The sequence below is a fragment of the Mus caroli genome, unplaced genomic scaffold (assembly GCF_978045245.1).
Source record: "Mus caroli unplaced genomic scaffold, Mus_caroli_1 scaffold_6, whole genome shotgun sequence".
In the NCBI taxonomy this organism is placed as follows: domain Eukaryota; kingdom Metazoa; phylum Chordata; class Mammalia; order Rodentia; family Muridae; genus Mus; species Mus caroli.
The window spans coordinates 81648935-81662986 of record NW_028227261.1 but is presented as its reverse complement, the minus strand read 5'-3'; the positions used below and the strand labels follow the sequence as shown (position 1 = coordinate 81662986).

The following is a 14052-nucleotide window of genomic DNA, read 5'->3' as shown; positions in this document are numbered from 1 at the left end:
CGGCTGGCAAAGGCCAGCTTGCTGCTCAGCCTCAGGGCAGTCGGCTTCAAGGTCATAGTGCACCTCCGCCCTATGCGGAGCCCCCGCCCTGCGTAGTGCGTCAGCCCTGTGCAGAGAGGCAGTGCGTGGACTCGTTCATTTCAAGAGAGGCACAAAGGAAGATACAACAGGCATTTTCAGTCTTTGAAGGAGCCGAGGGTGGGCATGTCCACGCTCCAGTAGAGTATTTACAGGTTAAAGAGCTTGCTAAGTTGGTCCGTAAATATGGAGCCAATGCTAATTTTACCTTGGTGCAGTTAGACAGGCTTGCTGGCGAGGCACTAACTCCTGCCGACTGGCAAATGATTGCAAAAGCCGCTCTCCCCAATACGGGCAAATATATGGAATGGAGAGCTCTATGGCAAGAGGCTGCACAAACGCAGGCCCGAGCAAATGCTGCCGCTTTGACTCCAGAGCAGAGAGATTGGACCTTTGACCTGTTAACGAGTCAGGGAGCTTATACCGCTGATCAAACAAATTATCATTGGGGAGCTTATGCCCAAATTTCCTCCACGGCTATTAAGGCCTGGAAGGCGCTCTCCCGAACAGGTGAAGCCACTGGACAATTAACAAAGATACAGCGGCTGAACGTCATTGTTCAGAGCCAGATAGGCCCAAAGAGATGGTTAAATGGAAAGATGTTTTAAATAACAAATGGAAAGGCCCGGATCCTATTTTGATAAGATCCAGGGGAGCTGTTTGTGTTTTTCCACAGAATGAAGACAACCCATTTTGGATACCAGAAAGACTCACCCGAAAAATCCAGACTGACCAAGGGAATACTGATGTCCCTCATCTTGGTGATGTCCAGTGCGATAACAACAAAGGGAGAGCAGCGTTGGGAGATACAGAATTGGACGGCTAAATTTAAATAGACCCTTTGAAAATTGAGACTTGCCCCACGCACTTGGACCTGTCCCTGACCTAAGGACTATCTTTTCAACATTTTCCTTCTTTAAAGAATGGGTGGGGGTGGAATTATTTGAAGCTGTTCTTTGCTGTGGATTAGTGTTGCTTCTCTGATTGGTCTGTAAGCTTAAGGCCCAAACTAGGAGAGACATGGTGATTATTTCCCAGGCGCTTGCAGCACTAGAACATGGTGCTTCCCCTGATATATGGTTATCTATGCTTAAGCAATAGGTCGCTGGCCACTCAGCTCTTGCACCCCACGAGGCTAGTCTCATTGCACGGGATAGAGTGAGTGTGCTTCAGCAGCCCGAGAGAGTTGCATGGCTAAGCACTGCAGTAGAAGGGCTCTGTGGCATATATGAGCCTATTCTAGGGAGACATGTCATCTTTCAAGAAGGTTGAGTGTCCAAGTGTCCTTCCCCCAGGAAAAACGACACGGGAGCGGACCAAGACCCCTTCAGGTGATGAGCCTGGGAGGAGGTTTTGTGTAAAGCCCCTATTTTACACACTGGGGATTTGACCTCTATCTCCACTCTCATTATTATGGGTGGCCTATTGCTCTTAAATAAAAGAAAAGGGGGAGATGTAAGGAGCCGTCCTCACATTCGCCATTATAAGATGGCACTGACACCTGTGTTCTAAGTAGTAAACAAACCATCTGCACATGCGCTGGGGAAGTTTCCCACCCCATGTGCTCTGCCTTTCCCGTGATGACAACTCTGGCTGATGGGCTGCAGCCAATCAGGGAGTGACACGTCCGAGGCGGAGGACAGTCCTCCATAAAAGGGAGGGGGCTCCGCCATCTCTCTCTCTCTCTCTGGCTCTCTTCTCCACTGGCTCCTGATGGGGTAAGCAATAAAGCTTGTGCCGCAGAAGATTCCGGTTGCCCTGAGTGTGTTCTTACCAGGGGGAACAAAAGCGGCGGGCAATAAGTCTGGAGATCCCAGGCAGAAATAGCAAACATTAACACCGAGCAGAGCCTATTGTAGTAGATCTTCACTGACAGCATCGTGTCCCTGTTAGGATTTAGGAATCTTTGTTTGTTAGGCTGGCTCATTTCCTTTTCTGAGTCACAGAATCAAAGGACCAGCCTGACCCAGGACAGAGATTTAGAGACCATTCCAAGAAAAACATGCTTGGAGTCTGAAGTGGGAGGGCCAGTTCCATAGTCAAGGGCCAGCTTCTCAGATTAAATAGCACAAGACAATTTGACAGTAGTGCCTGCTCTACTTTGATAGGGAGGGGCACATCAGCTAGATGAGCATCTGGGAAAGTTTGAGGAATTAGGTTTAGAAGTTTACACTGGTAAAACTATAGAAATGGTGGAATATAGCAAATGGTCAGAGTGAAGACAGAAAACAGACTTGAAAGTGGAACACTTCCCACCTTTTGTCATTCTGTCACACAGTTGTCTGAGTCAGTGAGACTCTGAAACTAGAAAGTATTATCCAAGACCTTAGTACAGTAACATCTTGAGGTTTGTTTTCAAACAACCCAAAGTGTCTGAGAATGAAGATCTTGGACCTCATTGTGGGCAAGATAACTGTGAGCATTCTTTCCAGGAATAAGTTATCACCTACAATCATAAAGTGACTGCAAATGGATGGCTAAGGGCTGGAATGGGTATTCACGTTTTTTGCAAGTTGGTAGACAAAGCCAAATGTGGGAATCTGTAAGAACCCCTGAGGTTCAAAATTCTAGTTACCTGTCAGGCAAAGCCAGAGAAACATATAGGCCCAGATATGGTGTCTGTCCAGAGCACCCTTATACTGAAACTAAACCCTACCTTGTTGTTTGGATGTGGGATTGATTCAGTGTGGTCAAATGATAAAAAGCTTCTACTCCACAGATGAGAATTAGATCAATAGTGGAAAGGAAGAAAAGAATCCAAAAACTGAGTCTAACCCTTGAATCAATAAAGTCTCCCAAACCAGAAAATTATTATGACACTGGAATTTGGACTGTTCACATAGCGGGAGGCCAAAGGAGTTGTTCCATTGGCATCTTAGCCAGTAGTAAGTTTGTAGTGCTGAGGAGATAGGGGCAAGAGGGAGAGAGAAAGAAAGCAGTCAGCTGGGGAGGAGCCATTGAAACCCCTCATTGTTTCCCAAAATATTAGATTGGAATGGACTGTGACAACTGGAAAGAAATGAGAGCACAAGTCTGACATCAACAGAAGCAGTTTGTCCTTTAATTAGAACAATGTGGACAACAACCACTGGGCTGAAATGGAGATTAAGCCCTCAAGACATCTTTGAAACCATCTTATATGAGGGAGTTGAGGATATGGAACTTGTAGATGTTAACTGTAGGCTATTTATTATTAATTATTTGTCTGGGAATATTTAGGGGCTTTGAATTCTAGTTGTGCCCAATCGGTTGGACTGTTGACTTCAACAGAAACATCTACAGAAGTTATCAGTCAAATGTCCCTTCCCAGTTTCTCTGTCATTCTTAGGTTTTTAGGTCATTAACCCTTCAAAAATATGTCAGAATTAGGTACAGCGAAGTGAGGGAAGCTTTCTTATAGTCCCAAGATGTTATCTGATGGCATTCTTAGCTTTTGGATTAGAGAAAGATAGTTGTCAGCCAAGTTAATAGATTCTAAAAGGTTCTTATTATGCACCAAATGTTAGCTCAGACACAGAGGTGGGCAAGAAATTGCTGTTCTGCAGGGCTAGAACTAGCCCAGTGTAAGGTAATTAGCCTCTGGACTTTGAACATTCCAGTCTCCCAACAGAATTGCACTTCTAATCCATCAGTCTTTGCAGACACAGCTTTAACTTCAGGAGTTTCCATTCATACCACCAATCTTTGTTTTGTTTTGTTTTCTCCCTAGCACTGGCTTGAGCCTAACAAGTCCATCTTCAAGCAAATGAAATGTAAGTATCAAGCTACAAAATATTCAAGAATATATTGTATTTCCTAACAAAGCTGCACATATCTGCAGATAAGGGTAGTGAGAAACATATGGGTGAATGGCAGCTTCTTTCTCTGAGAACTATGAGTCTTCTCCCCTTTTTCTCTGACCTGGGTTCCAATAACACTCATAAATTTAACTGCCTACAGTACTTCTTTCTATCTCCCTTGCTGACTCTCATATTTCTTGTTGAAATAAGAACTTTGAAATTGTGTGGTTAAATGTTAGCCATAAATACTTGCCTCTGTTTTGTAGCAATTGGTAGTATAGTTTGTGGAGTCTCAAGTGAGGATGTGAGAGTGGGTGTGTTTGGAAACTGAAATTACACTAATAACTTCACTGGATAGTACTATTTTTTTTTCCTTTTCCCCCAACTCAAAAAAAAAAAAAAGTAAAAATGTTTTCTTTCTGGTAAGTACGTTAAAACCCTGATGTTGTGAACAAAGCTTTTTTTCTAGAATCCTTTGTCACTCACTATAGGCATTGTGAGGAAGGTATTGAATTTTATTCTTAAGGGACGTGATTCTTTGTCTAAGTCACCTCTTTCAGTATATATCCAACACACACACACACACACACACACACACACACTTTCTAACAGGTACCTTAGAAAGCCATAGCCTTCTATTAAAATCTACCCCATCCTGTGCTGGCTGGTTTTTGTTATTGTTGTTGTTTGTTGTTGTTATTTTTCAAATTAACACAAGTTAGGATCATCCAGAAAGGGGGAATTACATTTGAGGAAAATGTCTCTATCAGACTGGGCTATAACAAAATCTGTGGGAGATTTTTCTTTTTATGATGATGATGATGAATGATTGATGAGGGAAGACCCAGCTAACTCTGAGTGCTAGAGTGGTACTATCCTCAGCAGGTGGCCCTAAGGTGTATAAGAAATGAAACCAGGCAAGTTTTAGAGATCAAGCCATAAGTAGAGTGCGTCCATGGCCTCTACTTTAGTTTCTACCTTCAGTTCCTGTCCTGATTTCCCTTCAAGACAGACTATAAGCTGTAAGCTGAAAGAAACCCTTTCCTCCCCAAGTTGTTTTTGATCATGATGTTTTGTCATAGGAATAGAAATCTAACTAAAGCAAAAAATCAGGACAAGGATCACATGATAATGCTTCGAAGACTTAGCCATGTTTTTTTGTTTGTTTGTTTGTTGTTTGTATTTTAGTTTTGTTTTGTTTTTGGTATTTGGGGGGAGTTGTTTGTAGGAATGTGGAATTGTTTAGAAATTTGAGGCACCGAGAGCTTAATAGATTGTTGTGGGAACACAGAAGACAATGGTGACAGTAATGTGCATGAAGGGAGAAGTTTGTTAACTTCAGGAGGGAATTTGAGAGTCTCTTAAAGATCACCTCCTGTGATATTGTGAATGAAACACCTGTGGTTTCCAGGTTGGCAAAGGCTGAAGAATCACTTGTGTTTAAAAAAAAGCTAGGGCCATGGATGGGGAATATTTGCTTTACTAGGGCATTGGTGGCTGCTTAGATGGAACTGAGAAATTAGCTATAATTAAGAAGAAATCAGAAACATTGAGATGAACTCTAGAGTTTGTCCTCAAGGTCAGCAAATAGACTTTTATGTTCCAGATGGTGCATCTCATGCTGGCAGATGATCTTGGTAAGGTGTGAGAGTCTCCTTTGTGTTACTAATTTTGGTGGCATGAGAGTTGCTAGACTGAGGAAAAATATGGGGAGCAGTTGTGACATGGTAACAGGAGAGGCCATTGGTGAAGGTACAGCTATAGTTCTCATGATTAAAAGAATCATGGAGAGAAGCTGAGGCTTGGCACTTTGAGACAGGTCATGGTAAAGGTAGAACAGTGGTTGCTATGGAAACCCTGTATTAAAAAGATAAAGGGGAGAAATGGGGGCTTAGAACCATGTGGCAGTCCACAATCACAGATGAAGGATGAAAAGGGCATTGGGGAATATACAGCTTGTATGGACCTGAGAATATTAATAATGCTAAATTGTAAAATGACCACTTAAGTACGGCAGCAGGTGTGGAGTGGAGACAGCCTAAGCTTATGATCATGTGTGTTTTTTCTGCCAATACCATGTGATTATTTTTTAATTATTGTCCTAATTCTATAGTACAACTTGAAATTAGGAATAGTAATACCTCCAGAAGTTCTTTTACAGTACAGGATTGTTTTAGCGCTCTAAGTTTTTTGTTTTTCCATAAGAACTTGAGAATTGTCCTTCCAAGTTCTGTAAAGAATTGTGTTGGAATTTTAGTTAGGATTCCACCAAATGTGCAGATTGCTTTTAGGAGGATGGCCATTTTCACGGTTATTCCCACCAAAACATGAGCATAAAAGATCTTTCCATCTTCTGATATTTCTTCAATTTCTTTTTTTCAAAGACTTGGAGCTTTTATTATTCAAGTATTTCACTTGCTTTGTTAGACTTATTCTAAGATATTTTATATTATTTGAGGATGTTGTTTTGCTGATTTTCCCCCTACTCCATTTGTCAATTATATATAGGAGGGCTATTGGCTTGTTGTTGTTGTTGTTTTAGTTAATCTTTTATCCAGGCACTTTGCTGGAAGTGTTTATTCATCAGCTATATGAGTTTCCTAGCAAAATCTTAAGGGTCACTTACGTAGACTATCATATCATCTGCAAATAATATGATGACTTCTTTGTTTCATATTTATAACCTCCTGATCTCTTTCAGTTGCCTTATTGCCCTAAATAAACCACCAGTTACTATATTGGATAGATACAGAAAGAGTGGACAGCCTTGTCTTGTTCCTGATTTTAATGAAATTGCTTTGAGTTTTTCTCCAATTAATTTAATAGTGGCTATAAGCTCACTGTAAATGGCTTTATTATGTTTAGGTATATCTTTCACCTGTAATCAGTTCTAGGTTTTTATCATGTAGGGGTGTTGGATTTTGTTAAAGAATTTTTAGCATCTCATGAGATAATTATGTAGTTTTCCTTTCATTTTCTTTATATGGTTAGTTGCATTGACTGATTTTCATATGTTGAACCGTCCCTGAATTTCTGGGACAAAGTCTATTTGATCATGCTAGATGACCTTTTTGATGTGTTCTTGGATTTGGTTTGTATTTTATTGAGTATCATTGCATCACTGTTCCTGAGGGACATTCTCTTTGTTGAGTCTTCATGTGGTTTCTGTGGCCTCATAAAATGAGTTGGGTATATTCTTTCAGTTTCTATTTTGTGAAATAATTTTTAGCTCTTATTTGAAAGTCCTGTGTGTTCTTCACCACAACCTTCCAGCCCTGGGCTTTTGTTAGTTGGAATACTTTAATGACTGCTTCTATTTTACTAGGTGTTATAGATCTATTTATATTGTTTATCTGATATTGATTTAACACTGGTAAGTGGTACCTAGCAAGAAAATTATCCACTTCTTTTAGAATTCTCAAGTTTGTAGAATATAGGGTTTTATTTATTTGTTTATTTACATGCCAAATTCTGCTCCCTCCTCATCCCACCTAACAGAGTTCCTCCACCACTCCCTCCTCTTCACTTCTGAGGGGGTGCTATGCAGCAGAATGATGGATCCTGTTTACCTATCCAGTCTGTTAGCCTATGTCGTTTTATTGGTGAATTGAGTCCATTGATTTTAAGAGATAATTGTTAGTCCCTGTTATTTTGTTCTTGAAGGTGATGATGGTGGTGGTGCTGTGTGTGTGTGTGTGTTTCATGTCTATTGGGTTTGCTGTGAGTTGATTAATTTCTTGTGTTTTCTTGGGTATATTTACCTTCCTTGTGTTGGAGTTTTCCTTCTACTGTTCTCTACTGGGCTAGATTAGAAGGAAGATGGTGTTTAAATTTGGTTTTAACATGGAAATCTTGGTTTCTCCATCTATAGTGATTGAGAGTTTTGCTGAGTATAGTAGCCTGGGCTGACATCTGTAGTCTCACGGGGTCTGTAAGACATTTGTCCTGGATCTTCTGGTCTTTAGCGTCTCTGTTTAGAATTCAGGTATAACTCTGATATGTCTACCTTTATATTTTACTTAGTCTTTTTCCCTTGTAGCTTTTAATGTTCTTTCTTTGTTCTGTACATTTAGTGTTTTGATTATTATGTGGTAGAATTTTCTTTTCTGGTCCAATCTATTTGGTGTTCTGTAGGCTTCTTGTACATTTATAGCTATCTTTCTTTAGGTTAGGGAAGTTTTCTTCTATGATTTTGGTGAAGATTTTCTCTGGCCCATTCAGCTGGGAATATTCAATAGGAATAGAAATTCCTATTATTCTTTGGTTTGGTCTTTTCATTGTATTCCAAATTTCCTGGGTGTTCTGACATTTTCGTTGACCAATGTATCAATTTCTTCTATATCTTCTATACCTAAGAATGTCTTCCATTTTTTGCATTCTGTTGGTGATGTTCACATCTGTAGTTCCTATTCTCTTCCCTAGGTTTTTCATGTCCAGGATTGCTTCCATTTGTGTTTTCTTTATTGGTTCTATTTCCATTTTTAGGTCTTAGATCATTTTCTTTATTGCCTTCACCTGTTTGTGTTTTCCTGATTTTTTAAAAAGAGATTTATTTATATCCTCTTTAAAGACCTCTATTATCTTCAAGAGGTAGGATTTTTAAGGTCATATAATCATGTTCTTCATGTGTGGTAGGATCTCCAGGGCTTACAGAAATAGGAAAACTGGTTTCTGATGGTGCCACATTTTATTGGCTTCTGTTGATTATGCCCCTGTGCTTGCCATTTGCCATCTGTTTGTCTCTGGTGTTGGCTGGCCTGCATGACTCAGGTTGTAGCAGGTCTCCTGGAAAGCAGGCAGAGATGGCGGCAGGGAGGTGACAATTCGAGAGTGTACATGGAGTTACAAACAGGAAGGAAGATGGAGCTCTAATAGGGCAGAACAGAACACAGGTCTGCTGGGCATGATGGAGTTCCAGCAGATGTGGGTATTTCTATGGGAGTCTCACCTATGTCCCTGGTTAGAGAAGGTCTCCTGGGAGACAGGCAGAGCAGTTAGGAGTGGGAGGCAGCATACCAGTCACCAATACATGTGGCGGTTAGGACCAGAAGAGAGATGGAGCTCAAGTTGGCCTCTGTGGCATCCCAGCACGTGGAGATATTGGGGCAAAGGTTTCACCTGTGTCCCAGTTAGAACAAACCTGCTGGGATGAAGGAGAGGTTTTTAAAGTATGTTCTTATCTTTCTCTGGATTTACTCAGTGTCTCTTGTTATGTCCCTTGTTTTGGTTATGATTTTGTTAACTTGGATATTCTCTGCAGTCTTTTAGTTAGTTTGGATAAAGGTTTGTCTGTCTTGGATTTTTCTCAAATAAATAACTCTTTGTTTCAGTGATTATTTGTATTGTTCTCTTTGTTTCTATTTTATTGATTTCAGCCCTCAATTTGATAACTTCTTACCATATACTATTGGGTGTGCTTTACATCTTATTGTTCTAAGCATTTTAGGTGTGCTATTAGGTTGCTAGTATGTGATCTTCACTTTTTTTTTTTTAATGTAGGCACTGAATGCTATGAACTTTACTCTTAGCACCACTTTAATTGTATTCCATAAGTTTGAGTATATTCTGTATTCATTTTCACTGAATTCTAGAAATTCCTTAACTTCTTTCCCTATTTTCGCCTTGACTCATTTTTCATTGCATCGTGTTGTTCAGTTTCCATAAGTTTGTAAGCTTTCTATTGTTTGTGGTTGATATTCAGCTTTAATCCATTGTGGTCTAATAGGACACAGGGAGTGTCCTGTATTTCTACTTTCTTGAATCTATTATGAGTTGATTTGTGTCAAAATATGTGATCAATTTTGAAGAAAATTGGTTGAGGTGCTGAGAAGAATGTATATTCATTTATGTTAGAGTGGAATGTTCTATAAGTATCTGTTATGTTCACTTGTTTCATAATGTCACTTAACGCTAGTTAGGTCAGGCATTACTCTCAGTGTCTGTTTGGATGACTTGTCCATGGATGAGAATGGAGTTTTGAAGTCTCCCACTCTCCATGTGTGAGGGTTGATATGTGGTTTAAGCTCTAGTAATATTTTTTAAAACAAAAATTAGTGTCCTTATGTTTGGGCATAGGTGTTAAGAGTTGACAGGTCATCATTATGGATTTTGCATTTGATGAATGTGTATTATCCTTCCCCATTTCTTTTGATTAACTTTGAATCAAAGTCTATCTTGTTAAATATTAGAATAACTACACCAACTTGCTTGTAAAGACTATCTGCTTGGAATATCTCTTCCCTTTCCCGTGAAGTAATGTTTATTTTGATGTCAAGGTGTGTTTCTTTAATACACAAAAAAGATGGGTCCTGTTTTCATATCCATTCTGTTAATCTGTGTTTTCTTACTGGGGAATTTATAGTACTGTATTGAAAGAGGTAACAAATGATTCTTAATTCCTATTTTGATGCTGGTGGTGATAGAGTGTGTATGTATGTGTGTGTCTCTCTGTGTGTGTGTGTTCTCTTTATTTTGTTTTTGCTAATGGGAGATTATTTATTTCTTGTGTTTTTATGGGTTTTATTAACCTAGTTGGTTTAGATTTTATTTTCTTCTAGCACCTTCTGCAGAGCTAGATTTGTAGATAGATATTTTTTTTCATTTTATCATGGAATATCTTTTTTCTTTTTTCAAATGTATTATTTATTTATTCACTTTTTAATCCAATATCACCCCTTCTGATCCTACCACTAGTCCCTCATGCAAGTCCTATCCCCATTCCACCATTCCCTTCATAACAGCTGGTGGATGCTACCTGTTTGGAGGTCCACTGTTTGAGAGATCTCAGGGATCCGGATTAATTGAAACTGCCGGTCTTCCTAGAGGATCGCCCTTCTCAGGTTCTTTCAGCCTTCCCTAATTCAACAAGGGTAAGCTGCTTCTGTCCATTGGTAGAATGCAAATATCTGCATCTGACTTTTTCAGCTGCTTATTGGGTCTTTCAGAGGGCAGTCATGATAGATTCCTTTTTGTGACTACTCCATAGCCTCATTAACAGTGTCAGGCCTTGCGACCTCCCCTTAAGCTGAATTCTACTTTGGGCCTGTCGCTGGACCTTCTTTCCCTCAGGCTCCTCTCCATTTCCATCCCTGTAATTCTTTCAGACAGGAACAAGTATAGATCACAGATATGACTGTGGGATGGCGACCCCATCCCTCACTTGATATCCTCTCTTCCTGATGGAGGTGCGATCTATAAGTTCTCTCTCCCTACTGTTGGGCATTTTATCTAAGGTCCTGGGAGTCTCTCACCTTCCAGGTCTCTGTTGCATTGGGGGGGGGGTCCCCAACCTCCTATCTCCTGAGGTTGCCTGTTTCTATTCTTTCTGCTAACCCTCAGCACTTCAGTCCTTTTCCCAATACCAGATTAGGTTCCCCTCTCGCCCCCCCAACTCCCACCACCCTCCATCCACTCCCCAGTTGTGATTGCTTTCTTCTCCCTTCCAAGTAGGATTGACTCAGGCATCATCACTTGAGTACTTCAGTTTGTTGAGCTTTTGAGTTTTGTGGACTGTATTTTGGGTACTCTATATGGTCTTTTTCTTTTTCTTTTTGTTTGTTTTTGTTTTGGCTAATATTCACTTATTAGTGAGTACATACCATGCATGTCCTTTTGGGTCTGAGTTACCTCACTCAGAATGGTATTTTCTCGTTCCATTCATTTGCCTGCAAACTCATGATTTTATTTTTCTTTTCTTATTTCATTTTTTTTTTACAGCTTGATATTTCCCAATTGTGTATATGTACCACACTGTCATTACCCATTTATTAATTTGAGGACATTTAGGTTATTTTTACTATATAGCTACTGTGAATAGAGAACCAATGAACCTAGACAATTAAGTATCTATGGAGTAGAATGTCGAGTCTTTTCACCATATGCCAAGGAAAGGTATAGGTGGGTTATACAATAGATTTATTCTTAGCTTTTTGAGAAATGTTCACACTGTTTTTCAGAGTGGCCATACTAGTCTGCAATGCCATTAACAGCACATATGAGTTCTCTTTTTCTACATCCTTATCAGCATTTGTTGTTGCTTATTCTAAAGATAGGTAAAATAAAATCCCAGTTATTTTTATTTGCATTTCCTAATTCCTAAGAATGACCAGAATGTTTTGATATAATTCCTACCTATTTTTTAAATCTTTTTTTAAAAACTCTCTGCTCAAATCCAGAGTCCATTTTTGAATACTATTTTTAAATAGTATTTACTCTCTGTTTATTCAATTCTTTATATAATCTGGATATTAACCCTGTATCCGATGTATGCATGACAAAAGTATTCTTCTATTCTGTGGCTTTTACTTTACTAAATTGATTGTTTCGTTAGCTGTGCAAAACCTTTTTAGTATAATGACATCTTACTTTTCATTTGTTGACCTCATTTCTTTGGGCAAATGGATGAAATCTTATTCTAAACATACTTTCCTATACCTATCTCTTTTCTTCTAGCAGTTTTCTTCCAGTAGTTCCAGTAGTTTTGCTTTCATACTAAGATTTTTAACATATTTGGAGTTTTTCATAAAATGGCTCTGTAATATATTGTAAGATCCAGAATGGAAATCCCTCCAGCAATGGTTTTATCCCCAGTCAGCATCACTTTAGCTATGTCAGATCTTTTGTGGGTCCATGTTAATTTTACGGTGTCTTTCTTTATTCCAGTGAAGAATGTTATGGGGATTTCCATAGAATCTATGAATAACTTTTGGATGAAAAGTCATATTTCTCAATATTAATTCTACAATCAGTGCATATGGGAGATCTTTTCATTTATCTAGCATCTTTCTCTAGCTCTCCTCAGTGATTCAGAAGTTTTCTGTGTAGAGTTCTTTCACTTTCTTTATTTCTAGATGTTTTTAGTTTCTTTGGTGCTATTGTTAATGGGAGTGTGTCTATAATATCCTTGTCATGGTGTTTGTCGTAGAAAAATTACAGATTATTGTATCCTGATACTTTGCTGAAATTATTGATTATTTTTATAATTTTCAGTCGAATCTACAGATTATCTTATGTATTTAATAAGATGAAAAATAGTTTGACTGTATTTTTTTCTTGTTTATATCACTTTGATTTTTTTCACTTGCTTTATTGCTCCAGCTAATGATTTGTGCACTATATCAAAAAGGACAGAGATAATGTACAGCCTTTTCTTTTTCCAAATTTTAAAAGGAAATGTTTTGCCTCCACTTAAGATGCTGTAGACTGTGGGTTTCTCACATGTAGCCTTTATTTTATTTAAATATATTTCATACAGTACTATATTCTGTGAGACTTTTATCATAAAGTCATGTGGGATATTGTCAAAGGGATTTTTGCATTTATAGAGATGACATGCAATTTCAGTCTACAATGATTCACTACAATTCTTTACTAATCAATATATGTTTAAAAAAAAACTTGGCTGTCTCACAGAGAAGAAGCCAATATGGCCATGTTGGATAATATTTTTGATATATGCCCTTTTTAGTTTGCATATATTTAGTTTCCATTGCTTGGGGGGCATTTTGAAACTATGTTCATCAGGGATATTAGACTATTCGTTTTGTTGTGTCTTTAATGGTTTTGATATTAGGGTCATTGTTTTCTCTGCTTCTATTTTTTTTATTTCTTTAAATAATTAGGATTGACTGATGGTAGATTTTCTATGAAATGCTCATAGAATTCTGCTGTGAATCTGTCTACAAATGGAGTTTTATTTTGCCAGAAGGATTTTTCTTACTGTGTTGTTGTCATCATCATTGATGTTATTGTTGTTTCTATTTCATTAATTTCTTCTCTGATTTTTCACATTTTTTTACAGTGTGACGGTTTCAGTTTGTTTTGCTTTTGAGTTTTCAAATTATTAATTCAATTAAACTTTTTCTGTTTTTTAATGCAGACATTTTGAGGTATAAACTTTTTCTCATGTAAAAGGGTTTTTTTTAATTTAGAGATTATAATTATTTATATCTTTTCCCTACCCAAACTCCCTCCAAACCATTCTACATGTTCCTCCTTGCTCTCATTCAAATTCATAGACTCCTTAAAAAAACTTATTGTTATATGTATATATAACTACGTATATATGTATATACATATATATTCCTAAATATAATTTAGACTACTTAATGTTACTTATATGTATATTTTCAGGACTGACCATTTATTAGTTGGTGTACTAATCCCTAGAGATTACTTCTCACTGTCAGTATTCCTT

The 14052-nt window shown here is 38.3% G+C and overlaps 1 protein-coding gene across 2 annotated transcripts in view; it reads left to right on the top strand.

The window, feature by feature from the left end:
* Positions 1-14052, top strand: part of Frmd3 (FERM domain containing 3) — a 199469-nt gene that overhangs the window by 76156 nt on the left and 109261 nt on the right. For both annotated transcript variants that reach the window (XM_021160425.2, XM_021160424.3), the window contains exon 3: positions 3788-3830. In XM_021160425.2, coding sequence (XP_021016084.1) covers positions 3788-3830 — 43 coding nt within the window. The remainder of the gene's footprint in view (positions 1-3787; positions 3831-14052) is intronic.